General features: G+C 39.6%; 2 protein-coding genes across 8 annotated transcripts in view; one reads left to right on the forward strand and one right to left on the reverse strand.

The window, feature by feature from the left end:
- FHL2 (four and a half LIM domains 2) overlaps nt 1-13,477 on the forward strand; it is a 41,626-nt gene extending 28,149 nt beyond the window's left edge. For all 6 annotated transcript variants that reach the window (XM_068679732.1, XM_068679743.1, XM_068679760.1 and 3 more), the window contains 4 exons: nt 7,634-7,808; nt 9,729-9,898; nt 10,899-11,085; nt 12,600-13,477. In XM_068679732.1, coding sequence (XP_068535833.1) covers nt 7,634-7,808; nt 9,729-9,898; nt 10,899-11,085; nt 12,600-12,751 — 684 coding nt within the window. In that variant the 3' untranslated portion in view covers nt 12,752-13,477. The remainder of the gene's footprint in view (nt 1-7,633; nt 7,809-9,728; nt 9,899-10,898; nt 11,086-12,599) is intronic.
- A 1,737-nt stretch (nt 13,478-15,214) lies between these two features.
- Nucleotides 15,215-27,400, reverse strand: C1H2orf49 (chromosome 1 C2orf49 homolog). 2 transcript variants are annotated; one of them, XR_011095798.1, is made up of 5 exons: nt 27,225-27,400; nt 24,999-25,165; nt 19,920-20,292; nt 18,835-19,103; nt 15,215-16,784 (listed from the first exon to the last, which is right to left on the reverse strand). XR_011095798.1 is itself a non-coding variant. In XM_068679785.1 (4 exons), exons 1-4 carry the CDS (start codon nt 27,351-27,353, stop codon nt 16,728-16,730), a joined length of 726 nt encoding a protein of 241 aa, XP_068535886.1. In that variant the 5' UTR covers nt 27,354-27,397; the 3' UTR covers nt 15,215-16,727. The 2 variants fall into 2 exon arrangements, 1 of the variants encoding a protein (XP_068535886.1); XM_068679785.1 differs by lacking the exon at nt 18,835-19,103 and having other exon boundaries at nt 27,225-27,397.
- Between the last annotated feature and the right edge of the window lie 30 nt (nt 27,401-27,430).

A 27,430-nucleotide genomic window follows, 5' to 3' on the forward strand; every position in this document is an offset into this window, starting at 1 on the left:
GAGTCCTGCTCTGAGCAGCAACAGACCCAATTTAAAGTACCAGAAGGGTTTTCAGGTGAAAATATTTGATGTTAAAAACACATGTAATCCTTCAGTATTCCCCAAAGTTAACAGGTTAAATTTAGTGACCTTTTTCCAAAGGTAATACAGCACTGACATTTAACTTTATTATTTAGGATGGAGAACACTGTCTTTATGTGGGAGCCTTGTGTCTGAAGCATGGTGCTATTAGCTAGAAGGACCCATAAGTTTATCTTGATGGTTATGTAGGGTTTTCTTTTGGTGAAAAAGTGTTTTTTTTCTTGACCCCTGTGTCTGTTTTTCATCACTTCCAATGGCAAGACTCTATTATAAAACATGTTAATAGAAATTGAAAAGCACCTCTCTTCCTTTAAGCCATGGGATGATCTCATGGCAGAAAGTCTCCTTAACTCATTAAGAGAGCCCAACTGGCCTTGGGACCAGGTAGGACCTTTAAAGGTGGCAGAAACCAATTTTTCTTGCCTTTGGATGGGACAGAGCTAAGCTGCTGCTGTCTCTGCAGTGACCACAATTAATTGTCATCAAGAGACAAGACACACTCAGAAAAAGATGCCAACTCATGGACCACAAAAATCTGGCTAACACTGACCAAAGTAATAAGTCAGTCAGAACAAAATTAGACTTCTAAATGGAGAATAATGATAGTGGAACCCAACTAAAGATTACATAGGAAAGAGCAGAGGCCTCGCTTGTTTGAGCTATGCACCACATGGCAACACGTACCTGTTCTAAATGAGGTGTGACTGCCTATTTTCCTTTTAAATTACCCCAAAGAAGTGGAGTTCACACCAGTTTTACTCTGACTGAATGAAGACAGATGATATTTGAGGCATCCAGTGAAGTGATGGTTGGACTGCTATGGATGGATTTCATCCCACGTACACCCTCCCTGCACAAATTTGACCTGTTCAAAGTTGGCCAAGAGTTTCACTGGCAGCGTGGGTTTACATTAAAACAGTGATTTACGTTGCATGGCCATAGGATTCTTTTATTTCCTTCATTGCCGATCCATACCTCTAGGAACATGAATTAATTCATATTGCTGGTACTACCACACTATCGTTACTTCAAAGGCTCAGAAATATAAAAGTATATGCTTATCCAGATCAGGAAAATTTGATTTCTTCTCTCTTCCAAACTTATCTATCCTACCCTATTGGAAAATGGGTGGGAAAGCCCCTTTCGGAAGCCTTAAAATGGTGAAAATGTTTGGCCATCATGACAGAGAACTGGCAATAACCCATAAGAGGCTATAAAACTGCCAGTTTCCCTACAGCTCATAAATATGCAGATTAGAGAAAAAATACAGCTGGCCTGACCTGGAAAAGCAAAATATTTCTGCCCCATTCTAGAATGTGCTTTTGTTTTAAGGTCTCCTTCTAATCCCCTGAGAAGATATTTCCATGTGTTGATATTCAAGAATTTCAAAACTTGGACTGGCTTCAACAAATCTCGGACAAAGTATTCAGGAATTAATCAGGCTGAACTTTTCAACCCAAATTTATGTATTTAGGGAGTGTGGGTGTTATCCGATATACTTCATTTCTGTATTTTTAAGCAAAACACACTCTAATAGCAGATAAAACAAATACAACAACAAAACAATAATTTTCTGCAATACAAGAATATTTTTATATGTAAAGGACCAAAACTATATGTGGAGAACCAAAACGAAAAGATAGTAAATAAAGATTTCTTAAAGAAATTAACTGTGTACCAGAAAAAAAAATGCATCTTTTTGTTGTTGTTGTTGTTCGTTTCTATGACTGCTGTGTGTGCTTGCAAATAATCCTCTATGCTATAGCCTTTCAACCTGCTGACCAATTTTAAGCAAATTTTAACAAATGGCTAAATGTCCCTAAGCTCTTTGAGTCTTCTGAAAATGAAATATGTTGTGAGTATTAAAAAAGAGATCTGAATTCCTCCCATTGAGAGGAAAACTAGAGTAGTTTTTCAAGTACAGTAACAGACTCTAGAGAATACATTTAAGAGAAAGCCCTTAAAGGTTTCTCAGCCACAAGTTTCAGTCAAAGTTTGTCTATGATTGAGCATAATTGAACCAGGAAACACAAAGTCACAAAAATCACGCTTCTTCTCCTTATTAAGCTATATATATACACACATAAGCATCTAAACACATAATAGATATATACACATTATACACATATACATATATGTATCTTTTCACACACTGCATTTGCAGTACAGTCAAAACATGTCATGCTTGTGAATAAACCAGTACTCTTACTACAAGAACAAAGTAGACTCCATACATATTAGCTGTCCTGACGTAGCCTTTATTCAGCTGTAAATTTTAGAACTAAAGCTTTATGAAGTGAAAGTGTTATCCAGAAGGGTAGCATCCAAGCCTCTGTTTCCTCCAGGGGCACCCACCCTTACATCCATCCACAGGACAGACTGAAAAGCCCCAACTAGCTCCCACCTCAGATCCTCCTTTGCAAGTCCCTTCTTGGCCACCGCTGTTTCTCTGCACTGAGAAGAGCTGAAATTAGATCTCATCTCCAGTGGGGATGCTCCTCATTTCACCCTGCAAAGAATTACTTCTTGTGGGTGGCTTGGCTGTTTCTTAGGACCTGCAAAATTTGAGACCAAAGACTAGGATTAAGATTCTCAGAGCTCCCAATACCCAAAGAATGAACTCTTATCTGCAAAATTAGGTGCAAAGCAAGAATTAGCTTTGATTAGATTGTAAATGATTACTTATTGTTGTGAAAACTACTGTATGAAAGACAGCAGAAAAACAGTGAACAGAATCTCCTCTTAGTGGACAGGAGCAATCCCCTAACCAGCCCTCCCACTCAGGAGCAACCCTCCTGCAGCTGAAAGGGCTACACCAAAGCAAAACGGGTGGTGACAAAGAGACAGCCAGCTCTCCAGCTCCAGCACTACTGCGGTGTCTTTCTTGCTGTGTTTCAGCACTGGTGCATAGCATCATCTTCCCTGGGTTACACTGAAGCTTCATATACCGAGTGGTGGGAGGCACTGGCAGACAGACAGCCGAAAAACACGATGCCATGTCTCTCACAGCTATTACACATCCTCCATATGCCAACAGGTCCTAGCAGAAATTTGCTCCTTTTAAGCAGAAGAAGTTGGCATTTTGATGCCCGTGTCCCTGGTGAATGCTCCCTACGCCCACTGTTTCCTTGCTTCTTTCTGGAAATCCACCCATAATGTTCTCATTTGCTTAACTGCTTAAACGTGACTTTTGGTTGATTTTTGCCTTTTTTTAATAGTTTCTTTGCAGGCCCTCTCGCACAGAAACCATCACAAATACAGGAAATACCTCCAGTAATCAAGTGCTTAATGCAGACCACAAGCTGGCCTTGGCAAGCAGGAGAGGGTGAAAATTTCCTCCACAAAATGTGAGAACTAAATTAAAAGTGGAGCATGAGATAAACTACTTTGGCAGCACATAGGCCAAAAATGAGTCAAAAGGGTCAGTCTTACATATAAACTCAACAAAAAATATAGCATCTAATGACGTGGATCAGGAAAGGATGAAAAGTTGTCCTAATTTTTAAACTCTCTTCTGTGTTGCAACACTTCCTCTGTGCACTGCTGAATATCAGACTCACTGTTGTGAAGAGGAATGGTGACAGACCATTAGTCTCTTGTCATATCACTATGGTGCTGGCTTCAGTAGAGTGCTGCTTAATTTTACCTTTTCTAAATGCAATCTTGATGGGGAATTAACCAAAATTTTATGTTAGTGTGTGCATGACCATAATTTGTACAGATATTTATTGTAGTACCACATTTTCCCTGCTTATTCTTCTGAAAATAGCATTGTTACTAGCAAGAAAGTCTGATGTGTGCTTTTCATTTATGAACAAACATATACAGTTATTCTTCTGGTAATGATGCCTCTAGTCTCCTTCTTCTTGTTGGGTCCCTGTTGAGAGACAGTTCAGGAGAAAAGGTAATTCATAATGGCTTATGGTTGCTTAGACCTACAATGGTCTAAGACACGATGTATTTGTAGGATATGAGGGACTGAAAACAGCTATCCTGACAAAGTTCTCTTTGGAGATGGCACGATGAAAGTCAGGGAAAGTAAAATTGTTTGAAAAGCACCTGAGGTCTTTTCAAAACTGTAGTTTCAAACCTATTTTGCAAGAGATGACCAAAACGCTTTGGATATAAATAGGGTCCACATTAATGTTTCCTTATGCCATGTTCCTACTGTCAGTCATCTGCATGTGTACAACTCTTAGCTCACTCTGATGTGTCTTGGAGAAACATCCAAGCATTTGCCACTCATTTGGTCCCCCCAAGGAGAACTGAGCTGAAATTTTCAAGAAGCAGATTCTCAGATCAAGCTGAGAGATGTACCCATTCAAATCTGAGTAGCTTCAGGTCTCGTTAATCTAGTTATGCTTATACTCACGCAAATCAGATAAGGGAATTATTATTTTTCACATTCAGAAGAAATATAACTGAATGAAGTGCTAAATATTTCTTCCTGCAAATTCAGCTGCAGGATTTATTGTAGCTCTTCAGAGGCAGGCATTGCCCTCCTCCCCCTCTGTTTTCACTGGGAGCACATCTGGAACTAGTTTGCAGCTCTCTGCTCCTCAGCTGCAAAACACTTGCCCGGGACAGACCAAGTCCACAAGCATCTGTGTGCATGCATCTCTCTGTATGTAAACACACTTCCACTTCTGAAATGTCAATCTATGGTAATTCTTCAGGCTGTTATCTGTGCTTGTGTGTGCTTTATCTGACGAGAGCACGTGGCTGTCAGTTTTCATAGCCAGATGCACAGATTGATGGTAAAAAGTCATTCTCCAGATTTCTTTTAGGAAACATAAGAGGATTCATTAAAAACTAGTTAAAATACGTCGCATCAGGGACTCATTTCTTTCAAGCTGCATAAAGCAGCTGAGAAGTCACACTCATCAGTATTTTAAGGCTGCACTCTAGTTGTGAGTCCACAATAGCAAATGTCTTTATTAGTTCTTCCTGGAAATCCATGCAATAAACAGTAATTACAAGTAAATCACTTGTGTCTTCCGCTGGAACAGATTTGTTTATGTTCCTGTCAGCTAGCCTAACCTCGAGTAAATCTAATGCTCTTTCAGCTTAACTGAGCACCAGCCTAATAGTCAGACAAGCTTGAAGTCGTCTTTGCAGATGCAGCTTCTCCAGTGTAGAATCTGATCTAGATCGATAAATCTGTAATTTATGTGCACACCAACAGCTCCAGTTGGATATGCAATGTACTGACATAGACAAAACCTGATAGCCACCAACTTCATAGCACTGACCTAAGAACAACCATGAAACAACTCACAAACTGTTTCATCAGTACCTTGAACTTCCCTGCTTCGGATGGCAGATTCAGAGAAAGAAAGCAATAACCATTTCACCTGGCCAATGCTCTGCTGCAGGCATGTCCAACCCAGACATCCTAAACATCCCCCACATTCGATGACACCAGCTGTTGCAATCATCCAAGCTAGCTAAAGATTATTTGCACCAGTCTGGATCTTGCTTGCTTTGGGTTGTGGCTGCGACTCATCACTTTGCCACGATGAAGTGTCTGGTACTGTGACCTGCTCCAATAGTGTCCATACAATCTGCCATCGTGATCGATTCAAAGATTAAACATTGCATCAGCAAAAGCTAATCCTCTTCTTCATTATTCCCCTGCAACAGGAAACAGACCTTCTGCATGGTATAATTTTATTGATTCAACAAGGCAAAATGAAAGGAAATATCAGTGTGTGAGTTTGGGATATAAAAATTAGCTTGCAGAATATTGCAAAATACAGAGAAAGGCAGAAAATGGGAGGAAAAAAAAAAAAAAAAAAAAAGGAACCTATCCTGTTACAAGAGAAAGAAAAACAGATCTGTTGTCATTCTGTTTTCTTGCAGGCAAATTTCTTATTTTGGAAAACGCTCTTGGCTATATGTTATATTTCTCCAATGAAAATATTTTTCTCCTTTGAGATCAGATTGAGGCTATTCAACTTAATTTAAAGAAGAAAAAAAGTTAAATAACTTCTAAACAAGATGTGGTTTTTGTTTGTTTGTTTGTTTGTTTTTTAATTTTGCTATTAGAAAAGTCTAAGATTTTCTGGTCAGAAATCTGGGTTGTTTCAAAAAGATTTCCTTGAAATAAATAGACAACCTGAGTAAACAACTGTCAGAAAGCTGTACAGTAGGAAGCTTAGATATTCTCTCTCGGGCTGCATTCTCAGAGACAAAAGACGTATTGGACACTACTTGTTACTCACAGTGACCTAAGAAATCTAGGTGAGCAGCTCAGTAGTCCAAAGAGAGATTCTTCATTTCGCAAATTCTTCTGAAGTTACTATAGTTTAGCACATTACTACGCATCCGCTGAGCTATGCAAAAACTATTTCAGTGTTTCCTGTTAGCTATTTTTGAGAACAAGGATCCTGCTGACATAACATGTTGCTATTTTAGGCTAACCTAAATCCACAGTATTTGTTTGCTCTGGGCTGATTGCGTGTTTGGAGTCACCTGTGACTATGCTTACATGGAGCAGAGTAGGTCTGACACAAGCTATTGTTTCCATTCTACTTTATACAATTAGGGGAAAAAAATAAAAAGATATAAAACTCATTCCTTTCCTTCAGTTAACCAGGGCAATTCTGTGCTTCTAATTCATATATAGCAGATCTCAAGCTTGAACCTGACAAATTATTTCTGCTGAATTTTTATATTTCCTACTCATGACAACATGAACACACCTCACAGTCCTGCCTCAAAATGAAGCCTACAAATTTAGGGGTAGATATCCTTTCTTGCAATGATCTGAGCTTCATTTTGTCTGAATTCCCAAAAACACTGTTTAAATGTTACTTGATTAGACTACTTTGAATTTTAAAAGACTCAATGTACTACCCCTTTAAGTCATAGTTCTTAGAAGAACTTTTTTGGTGTTGGTTTGTTTTGTTTTAATTTTAAAAAGTACCACTGGGGAGATATTTTAAATACTTAGGTGCTCCAAGGTGCTAATCCCTTGGCCAGGAGTGTTCTGGATCAGCAGCTACAGGTACGGTGTGGTCTCATCTTCCAGAGCGTTCGTTCAGTCTCCAACAAAGCACCTGATTTACATTTGAAACAGAAATATAAGACTTGGTAAAAATCAGTCACAGCACACACACGTGCACACCTTGGTGTAAATCTGTTGAACTATCAGAAAGGGAAAGGGATTTCAGTCCAGAAACGAACAGCTATAAAACGACCTAGAAATTGGAAATACTTAAGACAAATAGGGGGAGTTGTAATATTGCTAAAGTTAACAAGTTCTAACCTGACTCAAAACCAGGACTTTATTCTCAGAGGAAATGCCTAACTGAACTGAAATTTAATTCAATTGACCTTCAATTGAGAGAGGGTTGACAGTTGTCATCAGCTGCTTTTGGTAATCATGGCAAAATAAGTTCACCTTCATTAGAACATGCTGTTTTCTTGAGCTGTGGGAATAAGCCCTAACTCCTGGCTGTGATCCAGATCCGAACACGTTTACATGCTCTGAGCTTCCAGTTGTGCAAATTGTTCGTTCTGTTTACTCTGTGGTTTTGGATTTCTATAGGATCTGTCTTACAAGGACCGCCACTGGCATGAAACCTGCTTTCACTGCTTCCAGTGCAAGAACTCATTGGTGGACAAGCCTTTTGCCGCAAAAGAGGAACATCTACTTTGCACTGACTGCTACTCCAATGAATACTCTTCCAAATGTAATGAGTGCAAGAAGACTATTATGCCAGGTTAGGATGCTCACTTTTGGGACTGAGGAAAGATCTGGTTAAATATCAAACCCAGTCTTGGCAGTATTTGTGGTGACAAATGTTTTTTTCCATGACTCTCTCTGCTAAGACACGGTGAACTTTGTAAGATACGGTTGAATCCTAAGTTATTTCCATGACCAGAACCCATAGTTTTCATAATGCATCTTGTTAGAATTTTTATATGTGTGAAATGGATTGTTCTTGAAAACTAGTATCAATTTCATTTAGTAGTTTTATTAATGGGATTTACAATTCTCTTTAGAAGCATTCATTGAAAGGCTTTTGATGGGTGGACAACTCTTCTGTCTAATCCCCCCTTTGTACTCTGTCTCAGTTGGCTTTCCATGCTTGAAGATCAGAGGACACTCACACAGTTTACTTAATTCTCAGTTTAGTTGTTTTAGGTAAATACTCTAAATTTAGATTCTGCAATAAAAAATGAATAATTGGTCAAAATATCTGTAAGGTCTTTCTTGAGCATAAAAGGTATAAAAAAACAGGAAAACAGAAAAAGACTCACTTGCACATGACAATAGGACAGCACTTGATTTTTAATTGATTTGATTGATGATTTGAGGGCTTAAAGTGGAAGGAATATTGGTCCAGCAATAAAACATTAAAAGGCAATTTGAACAATCCATATGCATGCTCCATAAAGATTACCAGTTACTTTTTGCAGTAAATTTTTTCCTTGGCTGATTCTCGCACCAGTCATCCTAGACAAAAGCTCAAAACCACAACTTTCTTTGCACACCTAAGGTGTTTTGATAAGGGTTTGATGAGAGCATAGGACATATAAATAAGAAACAGCAAATATTTATAAAAACAGATAGACGTCCATTTATCAGTATAAACATCTTTATCTGAGATGAGAAATATTTTATTTTTATTTTTTTACTATTTTTAAAGTTTGCTCGTACAGCACTCCATGTTACTCTGATCACCAACTGGAATATAATTCGTTTTGAAAGAACCAGTAAGAGGCTGGATACCCTTCATGGAGATTGTTGATGCTACTCTTGTCCTTTGCTTTGCTCCACTAAACATACAATTTAGATTTAATAAAGCATTATAATGACAAGCCCATTAAATACTAAATAATTACAAGCTTGATCTTTCAGGCCTTCTGCAAACTGAGCTCCCACTGACTTCAATCTAGCGGGTAACAAACAGGGTTCCCCCTGCCTTGTGTTTCAGTGATAATACAAACCCAAATAATGAACTGCTAAAAACGTGTATATATAATTCTTGGCTATTCCAAAAATATGCATCTATATCTTTTCCCAGGATGCCACTCCTCCAAGAATTCCTTTTGGTATGATATAAAGAGTTACCAGCACAGGGAGTGCATAATTCTTAAAAGGTGTCCATGAACAAAAAGGGTCTGCAATACTCAAGGCAGAAAGATGAGTAACAGTGCACTTACTACATTGCTGCAAATGAGATCTTTAAAAACCAAAATTGCTGAAGTATGGGCAGAATTTAATGAGACCAAAAAAAAGAAAAATAAAGTTATGATACTGGTAAACAAAGGGGAATTAAAATTTGAGAAAAGGAAAATGGTAAAACTTCACCCTGTGGTGACTGGGATGAGGAGAGTCGGCAAAGGAATTAGTGTGGTTCATCATTAGCCAACACACGAACAGCTCGTTAGTCTCCTAAGAACTTGGTATCGTGTCAACAGACAGAAAAGCGGATTAGCAGTAAACGTCTCTCTTCTTTTAAGGAGAACCTCTTACTGTCCAAAATCTTAAACTGGTACCCCATACCTTGAGAACATAGGCTAGCCTCTGTCTCATAGCTGCACTGCTTTTTCCCTGACAGTCAGCCACTGAAGTAGAGTTAAAAACTGCATTGGTCTCAGCCAGGAGTTCAGTTTGTGTTCTGGTCTCATTACAGGCACACGGAAGATGGAATATAAAGGCAACAGCTGGCACGAGACTTGCTTTATCTGCTACCGCTGTCAACAGCCAATTGGGACAAAGAGTTTCATCCCGAAAGACAATCAAAACTTCTGCGTACCCTGCTACGAAAAGCAGTTTGCTATGCAGTGCGTCCAGTGCAAGAAGGTAGTGCTCTTATTTTCTTCACCTAAAACACAAGGGATTGAGCTCCATCACATTTTAAGTCCAATTAGGTAGAACATCATATTTTTCTGTGCGTGGGAGTGAGTGGGTGAGTGTTAAAAGATTCGAAATCAACTGATTTCAAGAGATGATATAATTTCAGCTCCCATCCTGCACCAGGGACAACATTTACTCAAGTTTTCCTTTCTTCTGTCTGAATATAAATCTAATTACCTTTACTACCTCGTAGAAGCTTCAAAAAATTGGTGAATGGATAGGAGTTTCATACCTTAAATCTCCCTCCTAGAGTCTCATTTTAACTCCGTTTGAGAACAAGCTCCTAAATACTTTGGAAAGAGGCAAAGACAGATGAATGCACATATTAAATTGCATGACCACACAGAAGATGGATTTACCAGGGAATCTCCCCTTTGTGAAGGCAGGAAATGAAATTAAAGTCACCATTTTTACAGCTTTTTAGGAATACTCAGGAGTCAAAAGAAGTTTGGTTTGTCTAAAGTCAGGGGAGCTGTTATTATAGGCAATGTCTAGTTATAAGGAATAAGCCCAGACAAATTATGGAGAATCAGGAAGAAAAGATTTCAGGTAAAATTGAAATAAAGCAATCTTTGCCAAGGGAAATAAGGGGAAAATTAAAACACACAAGGTAGTTCTTTCACTATGAAGAATGGGACAGGTGAAGGAACAGAAATGAGACAAATCCTTGCACATGAATTTAAAAAAAAGACCTACAAAGACCAGCTTCAAAAACAAAGAGCACAATTCAGAGTGATACATAGGGCTTCTTTGTATAAATGGGGCAATTACAATGAATCACTTGTATGTTCTTCTCAAGGTTAAATTCAGCCAAAATTATGCTTTGCTGCTGTTAAGCCTTTTTTTCCTTCCTCCCACCCACAAAAACCTCATCGCTCTTCCTCTCTACCAAAGATACAAAGCTGCCACCCTCAAGAAAACACTTTGTCTTACTTCTCATAAACAGGCTATCACTTCAGGAGGCGTTACTTACCGGGAGCAGCCCTGGCATAAGGAGTGCTTTGTCTGCACTGGATGCAAGAAGCAGTTGTCCGGACAACGCTTTACCTCCAGGGATGAGTTTGCGTATTGCCTGAGCTGCTTCTGCAACCTTTACGCCAAAAAGTGTGCTGGATGCACAAACCCGATCAGTGGTAGGTCCCTCGTGGCGAGTCACTGAAAAACTATCTCATTTTTTTCTGATGAACTGCTGCTAATATTAAAAATGGTTCGTTAACTTATTGTGACTAGCTTGAGAGAATCAAGACACTACACAATTTAGGATTCGTGAACTTAAATACTTATCATGCCTTCCAAGTGCCTAATAAAAAGTGGAAGAGGTCCTTAAATTGAAGTTTTCTCCTTTCCACCTGACTTTCATGAACCATGGTGGATGCACAGTAACAGAGTTATGCAGGTAGTGGGATATCCATGTTCTGTACGGCATTTCACTTGTACTCGGGAGAGGGATGGATCACTGACCTCAGTAACAGTCTCTCTACCAGTAGCTTCTAACTGGGTTATACCTCATGTTGTAGCAAAGTATTGCTTCCCAGGACAGCAGCTGGGAAATTACAAGGCTTTCCAGTACAATGGTAGTCAAAAGATCAAGTGCTTACGGCTTTACCTGTGAAATACGTAGCATAAAATTGTAATCTCCTACATGTAGTAATCAGCATTTAACACCAAGGTTGCATATCTGAGTTATATCTGAATCATTTTCGCATGATAATATTGCTCTGCGCCACAATCGTAGATGCTGATTTGCGTATCTCCTAGAAAGGTCAGTGCATAACACCTTGCTTGTTGTTACCTGTTCACTTCAGAGGCACTTCTCTTCTGAATATGGCAGTCCTTTTTCATACGCTGTTTTTTTCCCAATGTTATTACAAATGGCAACGCCCCCCAAAAAACCCTCTCAAGTAAGAGAGATGCCCAACCGAGTCCTTTCATTGACTTTCAGCTAGTCAATCCCTCTGCATAATATTCAAATTGCTTATCATTAAGATTAAGCAATAATTACTATTACAAGAGACATTAGCCCATTTTCTTTTATTCTATACAACCTCTATATTTCCCATGACAACCTCCACAGCCTCACACTTTTTTGTTTTTTGTCATTTGCTAACCTTCTTTTCTTGAAGCACCCTCCCTGAAATCTGTGAACCAAGTCGTGAAGTAGCCTTCCTAAGTAAGGAAAGGAAGTAAGACTTCCGTTCTAAAGAACTTAATGCATTTTCACAAAACAAGATTAACTTACCCAGACATCATAAATGTTGTGTAAATAACCACCAGACTTCTGTAATTCAGATGCAGTTGCTTTTCTTTTCTTCTGCTCTGCATTGTAGTGCCATCCTGCTGTCAGCTAAGGGCTGAGCCTATCCTTAAATGTTCATTTCTGCCACCATCCATAACCACGCCAACAGTCTAGCTCACGAACTCAGCTGAAAGCAACAGAACTGCTTAAGGATGAAAATCCTTCTTGTTCCAGAGCAAGGGTGACAAAATTAGCACCGCAACAAACAGAAATAGGTTCAGCATAATGGCATTTTTCACTGCTGTATGTCAGATGTCCACAGCTACCCAGAAGTGGAGTCTGAAATAGCATCACTTAATGGCTAACGCGCTACTCTTCCCCTGTAACAGAATGCTTTTGGTTTCCAAACAGGTCTCGGAGGAACCAAGTACATCTCGTTTGAAGAGCGGCAGTGGCATAATGATTGCTTTAACTGTAAGAAGTGTTCTCTCTCGTTAGTGGGCCGTGGCTTCCTAACAGAAAGGGATGACATCCTTTGCCCTGAATGTGGAAAGGATATTTAAAGCTCAAAATAAAGAGGCAGGGAAGAGAGGCAGAAAGCCGCGCTTGCAATTTATAGCCTGAAACACACAGATGTTTGGAGCTAGCTTTGCCCTTCCGTGTTTCGCTATACTATTAACATCACTTAACCTTCTTACTCAAACTCTGCAAGTACAGAGGGAAAACAACTTCGGAATCTCTAGTAGCAGTGATGGTGTTTTCTGTAGCTAACTAAAACTAATGCAAAACCTGAGATATAAAACCATTTGGGTGTTACTGACATACTACACTTTTTTTTTTCCCATTAAGTATTCCAGTTTAAGCATCTGAGTTAAGTTATGAGCAAGTGAAACAGTCCAGTGATTACAATGGCCGCACGCAATAAATTCATAGATGGGTATTCAGGGTGAAGCCCCCAGCCTGCTGAAATTAATGGCAACCACCACTCAATTTCAATAAGGCCGTGGTCTCACCTCAGTGTTCTTGAGCTATGTGACTAGTGTGTGCTGTCAAGTACGTAGGAAGACTACAGGCGTAGAGGGTGTGTTAATGTACAAGGATTTGTGCAATGTCGTAAAGAGATAACGATAAAACAGTTGAAGTGGGAGTGCTTCATAACATACACATTTTATTGCATGACTAGCTGATCATCGTGTGAAGTACAAGCTCTGATTGACAGTGTCAGTATTACATTTAGTCGACATTACACCGCACATTGTATTTTTCAAAATAAAGTCATTTAAAACAAAGCTGTTGCCGTGGTTTAACTGCATTTACACACCAGATATTTACAAATAAATTGCTTTCACAGTCTTAAGAAACACAATGTAAGAGCCACACAGACACAACCCTTTTTGCATGCCCAAGTCACTATGAAATTGTGGAGTTCAAACAATCCCTGTACAAGCCCTGCTGATACAGCAGTCTTCTACTAACTGCAGTCACGGGGAAAGTTATCAGCAAAACCAAACTATGTGAAAATACTGACTTGATTGCAGCTGATAGAAGTGTGCTCATAGGCTCTGAACTCAAAACCAAAGTATTCTTTCCAGCAATCACGCTTAAAAAAAAATCAAACAACATTTATCTTTGCAAAGGTCAGAAGTTTATCTTCTGACTGGGACTTGTTTTATTATGTAATTTGTAATACCTTTTTCTCTAACATCATTTCTGCTACATGTTTGCTACAACAGCAATAAAAACTAAGATGACACAATCCATGGGACGATAAGCATCTTCCCAAAACACAACGTGGCCATGTTATGCAATGAATTAACCAAGTAAACCTTCCCCATGGAATTTGCTTGCATCATGGAAGAGGAGGAAAGTAACATCACTTTTCCAATGGGAATCTTTCTTTGCTCTGAGGGTGGTGAGGCCTTGGCACAGGCTGCCCAGAGAAGCTGTGGATGTCCCACCCTGGAGGTGTTCAAAGCCAGGCTGGATGGGCTTTGGGCAACCTGGGCTGGTGGGAGGTGTCCCTGCCCATGGGACAGGATGGGGTTCCAACCCAAACCATTCTGTGATTCAATGATCTTCAAACGTGCAAAGCAGAATTAGGAGTGTACTTGCTGCGTGTAACTGGGGAAGGTAAGTTTGCTCCTAGTTCCTGCCACCATTCTTAAATTCATCTTTTTTTTTTTTCCACCAAGTGTACAGTAGTCACAGGTCGTTCCTCTCTCATTAATTCAACAAGCTACATAGTTGCATTGGATCAGACTTGGTTTCCTGTACAGTTTGAAGAACTTTGCTGTCTGCTATTTCTGAAGCACGCACCCTCCTAACCTGATCTCACCAGATAATTAAAATCTGTCCTGTAGTGACTTTGTTCTGTGATGAAGGCTGCAGTCAAGAACATCCATCCTTACATCCACACCTCCTAAAGCCAGAGAGCGCCCACCTCATTTAGCCTCTTCTGGGGTCCTGCCGGTCTCCCACCACACTGCAGCTCCACGCTAGTACTTTGCTGAGAGAAGGACTGCTGCTATCTAAAGCAGCAGCGTAGGGCAGTAAGAAAAGCGTGGCTTGCACCCTGCAAAAAAGGTTACAGCAGAATGTAAAATGGTCCCAGCTTTGGGGAAAGGTAGGTGAAATGTGGCAAAGCTAGAAAGAGCATGAGCCTTAAAACAAGACTCTTACCATGCACCAGCAGCATCAGGCTGTCATTCCAGTACAACGCTGCAAAGCACTCCTTAACAATACCAACACACACACACTCTTCCAGCAACTGGAACTACAACAAAATAAAACCTAGTCTCTAAACCACTGCCAAGAAGCCACCCAGAAAACAGAACTCCTGCCAGTTACACTAGTGCAAGGAGCAGCACTTCACCTGGTAAAAAACACTGTTAAAACTCAAAAGTAGCCATGGAGCCTTCTACCCTGTAAGTATTTCTTAAGTTTTAGTCACTTGAATTCCACTGAAATGTAACTGCATAAAATGGACCGGTCTAATTACATCGTAAAAACAAGTCGGAACTACTTGGTTTGCTTTTAATTGAATTTATTTAAATAGGATAAGGCTACTTAAAAGACAACTCTTTACATACAAAATGTACATTACGTTAAAGTTTGCTGTACTCAAGTACAAAAACTGCACAAGTGTTTAGTAAAAGGGAAACAGCACACAATATTTCAAAACACACATTCTTACCATTTTACAGCATTCAAGAAGTGCCTTTTATGTCACAACAGTGAATGGACAACTGTCAGTAATGAATTAAGCTACAATTTTTGGTTTCAGTACTAACCAATTAAAAAAAATGTAAACAAGCCTTCAGATCACTACTGACAGCTTATTTTAGTGAGTTAGCTAAGTGGATTCAGAAGTAGATTTTTTATTTATGTTTTACTAAGTCTGGAAGTACTATTGTTTTCTACCATCCATATATTTAAAATGGATTAGGCTTCATCCTGAGCCACTGAGATTTAATAAAAAAAGTTGCCATCAACTTAACTGGATGCCTGCCTTATAAGGCACTACCAATAATCCAGGTAAAATCTCAAGTTTCACAGAAAACCAACATCCACCTTACATGATCATAAGAAGGGAAGAGAACAAAATATGTATTTTTTAAGAGTGCAACTACATACGCTAATGCTCTCAAGGTGGTACTTAGTCTTCCTGACCCTTTCCCTCTCCAACTGTTTGTAAGCTGAGAAAGCACTGGCCTGAATTCCACAGGTTTTCCCCATATTTTATGAGCATGATTATAACCAGGAAAACAAGCAAATCTGCTATATCGGCACATTTTTACACTTACATGTGTATAAAATATGCCTGTGAGTATTAGAGAACATGGCACTAATCCATTCACTACTTCCTCTCAAAGATTCGTATCAGACAGCCTAATAACATACTTCCATCTGTGCATTTCTTATCTCATAAGTTAATAAGAGAAACTTCAATTTGAAGTAATGCTGTTAAATAGTTCATCTCTTATTACCAACTTAACCTGCCCTGTAAATTCTACACTCATGTTCTGTGCAACAAAAAGGAAAAAAAAAAAAAGTGTCTCAGAATAGCTTATCAGCAGAATAGTCAGTTTTCTCATCTAAATTAGTTATCTTTATGAAGCCTAGAAGGCTCCTGGGATCGCTCTGAATATCAATAACTATTTTAACTATTTATCCAGAAGCGGAACAGAACTGAATCTTACTGAAAACAAATCAAGAATATTTATGCATGTGATTTGTAAGGACACGCAGGAGATGAACTATAATAATCTTGAAAACTAAAAGTGGAGGATTTGGTGTAATGTAATATTACCACCTTTTAAAGAGGGAATAAACTGTTTGGTGTACAATAGTAGACACTCTTAAGGTGACTGGTGATAATGACTCCAGATTTACAACAGGGAACCTTTAAACTTGTTAAAACTTCACAGCAATCTGAATCCCTGTAAGGTTTAAAAATAAGAGTACCTAAACTGTTCAAATATGACTTATCTGTTTGAAAACATGGAAGTAACACTTATGTTTGGAGCACCGCTAGCTACTTCATGGCCATGTAACATGCTGGATTTTCTTTTTTGCTTCCGTAGGCTTTAGGTCATTCTGCAACAGAAGAAAACATACAAGCATTCTTAGATATATTGCACCAAGTTGATATTAATAATTAACTTGAAATGTTCAAACCTAGTACTATTGCTGTACTCAGCTACTATTTCTCAGCTACTATGTACTCAGCTTTCTATTGCCATCTTGTGGAGAAAGTTGAATATCACAGAGATAGAGAAGAAGGAAATAAAGCCCATTAATTTAGCTACATGCAAATCACATACATCTTTTGCTTTTCCTTAATCCCTAAATGGGTTAGACAGAAGTTAACAGGCACACATTAGAGCTTTAGAACACCCTTTTAAAGTTCCTTTAAATTGTCTTCTTAAAATACTTTCTAAAATAGGATTGTGTAAAGAAAATAATCAACAGAATTAGAAAATCAATTCACTGTCGTTAAACAAGAAATGTCAGTAAAAAAAAAAAGGAAAAGTAGGTCTTGCTTTATAATGACCCATATAAAAATGTAAAATAATTGCTGAAGCCTCTTTCAATCCCCGCTCCTCCGCTCCAAGAAGCCAGAAAACATTAAGCAAGCCTAAAGTAAAACGATGGGAGATTTAAGTGGTGAAATAAATACCTTTCATCATCTAAAATAAGAAAAATATCTGAGAAATTAGGGCTTTAATAGTTCACACAAAGAGAGTAAACACAGCTACATGACTTTTCCAGATCATTTTGAAAAACTAGTTTTGGCGTGACCTAGAGATCTCTCTTCTCCTTAGGAGCTGAAGAGGTAGCAGTTGACAGCAGTCCTGGGTGTCTTAGCCACTGAGAGGTTGTAACAAATTAATCAGAAGGATAATTCTGCGCCATTCTGCACGAAAACTTCAGTTTCTCTTGGAAGTCAAAACCCAATCACTTTCTTGAAAAGGCAGCTGTCATTACTATCATTATACTAAAAATACACCAGGCTTCATAGGCTACAGGCATTGGAAAGGATCGCCCAGGGAGGTGGTGGAGTCACTGTCCCTGGAGTCAAGGAAAGCTTGGACTTGGTGCTTAGGGACATGGGTTAGTGGGTGACATTGGCAGTAGGGGGATGGTTGGACCAGGTGATTTTGGAGGTCTCTTCCAACCTTAATGATTCTATGGTTCTATGATTCGGCCATCAGCCAAGTGTACTGCTTCTTCCTGCCAGTATTACTATTCAATACTGAATTCTATAATTTCAGACAGTGAAGTAACATCCATTGGACACACTTGCCTAATTTCAATTTTTTTTTTTAACCCACGTTAACCAAGGCATATGACTGAACTTATCTGTACTTAAACTAGACAAGAAACTGGCTAAGATAGAAAATCAAATATCAGAAGCCCTGGCTTCCAAGTGTCAGTAATATAATGGCAAACTCTTAAATGACACTACGTCTGTGAAATATTCAAGTAAAATATAAAAAAAGCTGTGAGGTGTATGCCAAGCAAGTTTCAAAAGCTCTGTGGGTTCAGATCTAACCAATTAAGAAGTTCTAAATACTAAAATAAGTTAGTGGTATTGGTAGTAGGAAACACCTCTCCAGCAAAAAAATTGATTCAGTGCCATAGCTATGTTGCTTGTAAAAGTTGTTAAAACTGTCTTTCAGAACAGTGATACGTTTAGGTGCTTGTGTTTAGCAGAACTTTGATAGAACCTACCAAACTACACAGTAAGGATATTACCTGCATTCCTTCTTGTAAGAATTAAAAAAGAAAAAAAAAAAAATGAGAGAAGTAAAAGGCAAAGAAAGAAAAACAGCAAAGGAATTAAAAAAGTGAAAGGAAGAAAAAAGGATTAATAAAAAAATGACATGAGGCAATACTGAGGAAACAGAAATAAGCTGTGGTGTCCAGAGAAAATTTCAGTCAATGGAACAGTGTAACGGTGTGCTGCATTTCTAAAGCTCCCCCTGCAGTTCAGTCAAGATCATATACCTCTATATCCTCCTTTGAAGCCTAGACTTGTTCCAAGTATTCCTGTCTTTCAGTGGAAACGTAAAAGACCCCTTGCATTTATTTAATACATTTGTATTATGAATGAATACAGTGCAAATGTAAGACTTATCCCTACCTTGCAGCTGCCCCATTACTGGGCTCTGCTCCTTGCTCTCCATCAAGAACTTAGCCTAATAACACCTTCACCAAAATTCAAATACTGCTGCATCTTTCTCCTCAACTTGTGGCTGTGTTCAGCACCATTACTTCCACTTTCAAAGGTCCACCCTTCTGAAGTCGCATATCCTGCTTTAGTTCTTCTCTCATCTCTTCGGCTTACCAGCCTCCTTCTGCCTCATCCATAACATGGATCTCTTCTCTACCTAGTTTCATTTGCAGCTGAATCTAACTTACAGAAAAGAGGTCACTATTTAGTGTTATGATTAACAAATCAGTGATAAGTTTTCTACTTGAGAACAGCACCCTCCTGTTCAAGATCCCAGCACATCCTTCTCATCATCTTATAGAAACCCAGGTACCTGAGCATGATCACCATGGCTCAAAATGAGCACTCGACCTTTGTCCTCTCACTCCAACTAGCACGGTTTGTTGTTGCTCTCATTCAGACCCGCAATCTAGGCAGCTCTCCAGATTTTCTCATCCAATTCCTACCTCTAGCTTGCCAATTCCTATGTGAGATTTCAAACAGATGGCCTTCTTCCTTTAAGGACACATGCTACAGCTTGCAGCATCTCACTTCAGTTCCTTCAACATCTCCTCCTTCACTTTGACAAATGAAAGCTTGTCTTAATCATTCAAGTGTGATTGTTACAAATGTTATCATTCCACTTTTTTCTTCCCTACTACAAAACAGACCAGGCTGCTCTTGTTCTCTAAAGCCTGTCCTCTCTCTCAGACCTACAAGTAGGGTTATTTTTGTTTGCTTTAGTTGACCCTGCTACCAGCACCACCTTACATATTACCTACTTGCTCATTTTACAATGACATGCATGTTTTCTGCAGAGCTGCCTTTAACAGAAGCTTCCCACAAACAAGTAAAAAATACTTCATTTTTTTCCTGCTGGTCTCTCCCAAACCAGCTACTCCTTTCTAAATACTGTACTATTACTCCAACATAAAATAATCCTGGGAATTCTTACCAGGTTCTACCTTTGGTTCCTTCAACTTTCAATAAAAATAAACGTACGTGAACATACGTACCGGCAAATCAGAGTCTTCTTTTGGAACAGATCTCTTTAACTTCACAACAGTAGCTCCTGCTACTGGAGTCAAAGGGTATGCCTTCAGATTAGCCAATACACTGCTATTAGTCTTTGAAATATTGTTCTGCTTAGCCTCACTATTCCTCACTTCCAGCTTAGCGTCCTCTGGTAAACTGGAGGCTGAAATGTATGATGAGGCATTTGAAGAAGCTGATAATCTCCTAACAGTATTGGTGGTGCTTCCAGCTGGGGGAGGTTTTAGGCGATCGGTAGCTCCGTTTTCTGTCTTCTTCACTTTTATGCTTGTGCTCGTTGAACTGCCATCAAATACAATTAATGGCCGTTTCCTCAATCCTTCCACCGCTGTAACACTGAAAACACAAATTGTAAAATGATCACAAACACAAGCCAAATTGCTCAAAAATAGCATACCCAAGACATAAGCAGTAAAAATGACTTTAATCTTGCGTAAGGTAAAAATACATTCCAGAATACTGTCCTTAAACTCTTAGCTGCCCCAAATTTAAACAATAGGAAAAATTCCAAAATTCAAAGGGGCGTGGGGGTGTGTGGAAGAGTATGGGGCATGCAGGGGATCAACAAAGAGGGTTGAGTGAGGAACCTTCTAGACAGGCACAGTTGTACATCCTAAGATTTCACACTTAACTTATACCACTGTAGCTCTTCCTGAAAAGCAAAAGACATTAATAGTCATTAAGTATTTAAAAAGTATTTGAGAAAACGTGAACCACCTTACAAGAACAGGATCTAATATTCTGATGCTTATAAATCTCCTCAATTCAATACTTATTCAAAATCGTAGTGTTAAAACAGCCTAAGGAACTGTGAGATGAGGAATGAAAACGTTAAGCAAAAAAGAATGCATACTTGTTTCTGAAATAACCTGTTGAACAGGAACCCTAAGCGGATTTAATGCCTTTTGAATAGTTTGTGCCTTCGTGTCTAGTCAGAGACGGCCAATTTAGTAACAACTGATTTATGAAAAAAAGAATACTATCAACCTACTATTAAAAGACCAGTATCAGAAGACATCCTGACTGGCAAAAAAAATAGAACAGTTATCATACCTTACTCTACATAAATTTAGAGTTTTAAAATGTGTTGCTTAAGAATGGCAAAGATGAACTATTCAGATTTAACAAAAAAAAAAACAATTCACCATTAAGTCATAATATTCCTGTTTAAAAACTTCAGTTTTCAGTACGCACTTACTGTTTAGCCATCTTGCATAAAACAGGGGAATAGAAGTTGAACTACAGGGTTTTCAACAGAGAAATACATTCATTAATTTGACAATATTGATGTTAGATATATGTACAGACTTTAGAAGAAGCCACAAATAGAGGTTTCAGTTGTTTGATCTGAAACATTAGATTAGTAGCTGCTGAAAACTTCACATGTTAAAATAAGAAATGATACATCTCGTGTACAATTTCTGTCAAGACCAGGGATTTCTGGAATGAAAGGAGTAACAGTTCAGGGGCTCACAGAGCAAAAGAAAGTTCAGCTTTTCTTCAGATTTGCTTCTACCTTACTACCTGTTCACAACAATACACATCACACAAGCCTCCTCTTTTTTTATTCATCAGCTTCCCAGAACTGATAGACACAAAGACCTTAACAAATGTACCAAATGAAATTAAGGGATCAGACAGCTCTTTGGGTTGTATCTACATAACTGTGGTCTATAGAAGAGCTTCTACAAAACATGACTAACTTCCAAGGAGCGTTCAGACAGACAGTAGATAAGGTTTCACTGAAACAATAGCAGTATTTAACATATCTGTTATATTAAGGAGTACAACTTCACTTGAAAAGCCTAAAAAGCTGATACATGCCTCAAAAATAAAGCATGATACTCTTTGCTCACTTTGGCTTTGTCTAAGACTTAACACTACAACAACAACAAAAAAAAAACATTCCCCAGCAGCCTTTTTGGAAAACTAGTTTATAAACTATGTGAAAGAGGGGATAAAAGGTATAAAATACCTTTTTTCAGTCACCTTCCTTAATTTAAAGTATATTTTTCCCCCTCAGGAGATTTTTTCTTTTTTTAAGTTAAGCTTTAAGACTAGTAATTCAAGAACTATGATTCTACCTGGATTGTTATCTATGCTACTGAATTTTAGAGTTGTAGCACTTGTACAGGTGACCACATGCTACAATACAGATAACACTCCCAGAGAAGCACTTTGGGCAAGTTCCAAAAGAAAACTGGACACCATACCATCAAACATTGTCACATCTAATTTTTAGATAGGTGGCTCGCAGACAAACACAGAACCTAAGGTGTGACATTCGTTTTATTTACATTAAATAGAGAATGCTTAAAAGCTTCAGAGTAGGACTTATGTTAACCAGCACTCTTCTGAGGGAGGATACTGAAGCCATAACAGCTGAAAATAAACAGTTTGAGATGGTGTTCCTTTCCACAAGACACTCCGTGAAACCTAAATTTTAATGCACATCTCCTAAATTCTGGGGAAGTGCTCAAACCACACTATAAGCCAAGCTGAATGATGGGCATGCTCTAATCCTGATGTTTATTGTGTAGTGCATGGTAAAGAACTCAAGATTTGCTAGAGGAAGCAAGAACTTCTCTACACAAGCAAGCAGGGTTTCTGCTTTTTCAAATGATTATTCAGATCACTCATGCAGTCAGCTCTGGAACAGCTCCTGACCATGAGGACAATTGAACAAAAAATTTTCCTTGTCTAGCCCAGCCTGGCACTTAATGTAACACCCTAAAACCAGTGAGAAGTGTAGGTTTAAGGTCCTGGCTCCTGATTACTCTAAGTATCCACTCTGCTAAAAAAAAAACAGGCAGGTGATCACCTTGTCTGCTAATGTTTTAGAAACTGGTCACGAGTGCCACACTATATGCTGAATTCAGTATTTTCAGTGCATTGGCAGTCCTCAGAGGATGCTGAAGTGGCCTGTCAAGTGACAATGAAAAAATTATCAGCTCTACCAAGGCCATAGCCCAGAGCATGCACAGCCACAGAGCTCCCAGAGCATGAGTGTGGCTGAGATTCTTCAGACTCCATAGCACTTCAGAAATTACACATACATTTTGAGATGCAAACAGTATTCCTCCTTCCAGCAGTCAAGATGCTCTTACACATGTTTCTGCAAAATAGCTGTCCCTAAACACAAATACTTTCTGAAATGTTTGAAGTTGGATACAGTGCATTTGTTCTTATTCAGTATGATTGCCTGCACACTCGAAATTCAGAAATAAGATGTTTCAACTCTCACCTCAGATATTACATTATATTATTGAGGTATAACATGATACTGCAACTCAGCAAGTCTTTTAGGACATGCCAGCGATCACCAGCAGTAAAACTAAACACAGTCCTCAACACTGAGTTTTAAATTTCAATTGAAGTTATTAATGTGTTTTTACCTCCTATCTGCAGCTATTAGAGGTATGCAACTACACACCGAGCTCTGCTGAGCGTCTCCAAGCCCTGCAGTAACCCGAGCATGCTCTGGAAAGCAGAGCCTTCCCACGGTGGAATGCAGCAGACAGCTCCTGTTATTCAAATGATGAATCAGCTTATCTGACTTTGAGTAAGTAATTGTACTTTTAGTTCAGTTTATCTCTGACTTGCACATAACTTACAGCCCCATAATGGCCTCGGATTTTCTTGTTTTGAAAAACACAAATGCCAAGGTCTACTTCCGTGTCTTCACAATGGCATGACACCAATTCTCCTTAAGCTGACAAACACAGCTATGAGGAAAACCATACTGATTTAACATCCACAAAGATCACCAAACTTCCATGATTCTTCCCATGACCATACTGTAACTGAAGTTTTCTCTGTGCAACTTTTACGTGCTGAACTTCGATTACCTGCTCCTGGTTCTCTGGGAGCAGCAAGTGGAAAAGAAAAGCAGACTGGTGGATTAAAGATATCTACTTCTACTGACCATTTCCCTAGTAAAAATAAGTTTGACCCTTACTGAGTTTTACTGCACCAAAATAACAGCTCCCAAACTTACTCTACGTATGATGTAAGGATGAAGCCATTCTCCCATCTAAAAATTAACACAGCTGCCTTGTCTCAAAAACATCCTCCCTGCTATCTTTAGTTCTCTGATAAAAAATTCTTTTGCACCTATTTCAGCACACTAACAGTGTCTTATTATTTGAACACTAACTTCATGCTTTTATCTTCAAGTCACAAACGGACCACTCTACAAACAGGCCTTTTAAGCACGTGGGGAAAAAAAGACATAACAAGACAAGTCAGTAGACTTTTAAAGCAGACACTGCTTTAAAAAAAAATCACTTGCCAGAATTTGTTTAGTTCCTCCTTGTTCGAAACCTCTGTAAGACTTATGAAATTATGAAAATATGAAACAAGATGTAATAGTGCAAAAAGCACAATGAGAATTTCTGTCCACCATTCCTTTAGCATTTACTGATGGAGCTAAATCAGACTTGCCACCCATGCACGTCAAAGTTAAAGTCTTGGGCAGGGAGGAGGTTTGGGGAAGAAAACATCCTGTTAAATAAGCTTCCGAGGAAGATTTTGCTTTCTGATCAAATCCAAACATAAAAGGTTTTGAACACAAGGCAGAATACTCTCAGAAAGGAGGCGTTAGTTCTGACCTGGACACACAAAACTGCTGCAGCACACATTCCTGACTCAGCAGACCAACCCCGTTCAGTGAGCAATCACAGTTAAATATGCTGCTGGTATTTGTCTTAACACTGTAAACACGATTATTATTATTTAACAATTATAAGGTGAAAACAATCATGATTTTTTTTCTTGATAAACTATTTTGAAACATAGCAATAAAAAGCAAGTACTATAAGCTAGATGCCATTAGTAACATTTAGATGACAAAAAAGATCATCCTTTTTCCCTATTATTGGAGTAGGAGGATCCAACACTTCCGACATAGGCTATGACAGCATTCCTGCTAAACTGTAACAATGTTCAAAACTTGTACAAGTTTTAGATGTCAGCCAGATGAAGACCAAACTAACTGCATTTTCCTAAGTTCTCCAGATCTATCCCATTGAAAGCCAGATTACCTTTTATTTTCACTTTTCAGTTCATTTTGCTGTCTTTTCTTTTCCATCATTTTCCCCCATCGACTTTTGGGTAGGTCACGCTGAGGCAACGGAATGGCATGTTGAATGTAGAGATCAGTGAGGCCATCTTTGTCCATCTTCACATCATTTTTGACAAGGATGTTCTTCTGTGGGGAACAGAACAAAAAAAAAAGTGATTATTGTGACAAATTCAGAGCAAAAACAGTGGCCAAATTTCATTTTCAAAAGCCATTCTGAAGTAGTGAATTTGGCATAAATGCCAGGGTGTCAGTGCTGAGGGGGCTGTAGGGGTGACCTCCATGGGAGGCAAAGAAATGCTCTGTGCCAGTGACAGCTGATAACTCTAAAAACAACTCTGAAAACAACCCACTGCACACCAAAGCTTCAACCAAGCAGAGAAGGACACGGTGCTTCTGCTCAAATAGACCTTTAATGAAGGGCAGCAGCCACTTGGGACAGGAGACACAAAAAAGGACGCAGAGGAGAAAGCACATGAGGAGCTTTGTGAAGAGATCCTCTCCCTCCTCGGACAAGGAACTGAGAAGGACTGACAGCAATCCACATCAGAAAGAAGAGAAGTTGAGACCAGGAAGGGAGGAGAGGTGTTTCCCTGTGTGTTTGTTTAATGGTTTCTTTCTGCCGTTTCTTACTTCGTATGCATTTTCTTCCTCTGTTCCTTGATTCTAATTCATTTTCTTCTGCTCCAGAATGGGTTTCTCCACAGACCAGTCTCCATGAGGTTTTTCCTGCTCCAGCAAGAGCCCTCCACAGGCTGGAGCCCACTCAGAGGCACATCTGCTTTCCAGAGCCCATCACCAGCCACGTCCCCAAAATCAATTTTTCATGAGTCCTGTTTCCCCATTCTCCTCACATCTCCTCATCTCTCTACTCCTGCATGGCCTCTCTGTGCCTCCTGCTGCTGCCAATCTTTGTAAAGCAGATTTGAGCAGTATCACGTGTTGAAGTACCACTGGTTGAAGTTTTGGTGTGCAATGGGCTGTTTTCATCACTGTCTGACAGCTGAACCTAGCTGTGACCGGCACAGGGCAGTTCCTCACCTTTGCTTGCACAGATAACCTCCACAGTCCACTGCTATTCAAGGCCTGCAAGTTTTCCCAATAAAAATAGTTACACAAGAAAATGAAGTTATGATAGAACCACTGTTGTTAACCAAGGTTTTCTTGCACTCTTAAACATGTTTCCCTACATCCAACTACAAAGCCAGAGCTCTCTTTTGTACCTCCAAAAACCAGGCAACTAGAACATAAAGCAGTTCAAATTCCCAGATGCGGAACTCTGCTTCTGCACCAGTTCCCAACATGTGAGTTGCTCAGAGAGACTTCTTGTCACTGTCAGTTATAAAAGCACACAGATTTTCTTTCTGATCATACACAAGGTTGTGAAAACAAATTTTGGTACCTTCTACCAAATTTATTAAGAGAAAAAAAACAGTAATGTCACGCAAACACAGGCCACTGAAAACAGGTCAAGTTTCTGCTGCTCCAGTGAGCAGCAGAAATGTTTTATAACTTCTGATAGGGGCTCAAAATTCGTACACTGTTGTGCACATAAACTATGTGAACAAGAGCATACAAAGTTGAGCAATCTCACGTAAAAGCCTTAGAAGATTGTTTCATTCACCTAACGTTGCAGATAAGGCAGTAGCAAGTACATCAGTACTTCAGTACATCAACTGAAGCTACAAAGTGGGCTATAAGTCACTTTCAAACTCAGATTTTTCAATAGCATGCAGTTAAACATTATCTCTGCTAACTGTGAAGGACGTGTTCCCTTTAGCTCACTGAGTATGCATGCACCAGCCTTAACAGAGGAGATCGACTGTCCACAGGTAACTCTACTGTTGTACGTAAATGCTGCCTCACAGACACACACAGTTTGATAAATTATTCTTTAGCAACCACAGGAGCAGGGTTCAGACGTAGCCCCTATGAAAACAAGGGGGGCAACTCTCAGGCTGCATGCCTCTTTTAAGCAAGTATCCAACCTACAGAGCACAACATTCCTTTTTGTTTTTTTTTAATTATTTTTTAATTATTTCTTCCCTGAGTGCTTCTGGTGCGCCCGACCGGCGAGCCCAGAGAGGGGCCGGGACAAACCCTCCCACACGGCAACCGCTGGGGCCCGAGGCCGGCCTCCCCCCCCGGCCCCGGGCAGGGCCGCGCCCCCCCTGCGGGGCCGCCCCACCTGCTCGAGGGTGAGCAGCAGGAACTCCTCCGAGAGCAGCTCCGGGTGCAGCAGCAGCTCCGAGGCCGAGCGCCCCAGCGGCCGCTCCGCCGCCACAGCGCCCGCCCAGCCCCGCCGCTGCGCCGCCATCTTGTGCCGCCGGCACCGCTTCCGGCCGCTGAGGGGCCGCCGGGCGGGGCTGAGGGCGGAAGTGGCGTCAGAGAAGG

This window comes from Anas acuta, chromosome 1 (assembly GCF_963932015.1).
Source record: "Anas acuta chromosome 1, bAnaAcu1.1, whole genome shotgun sequence".
Taxonomy (NCBI): domain Eukaryota; kingdom Metazoa; phylum Chordata; class Aves; order Anseriformes; family Anatidae; genus Anas; species Anas acuta.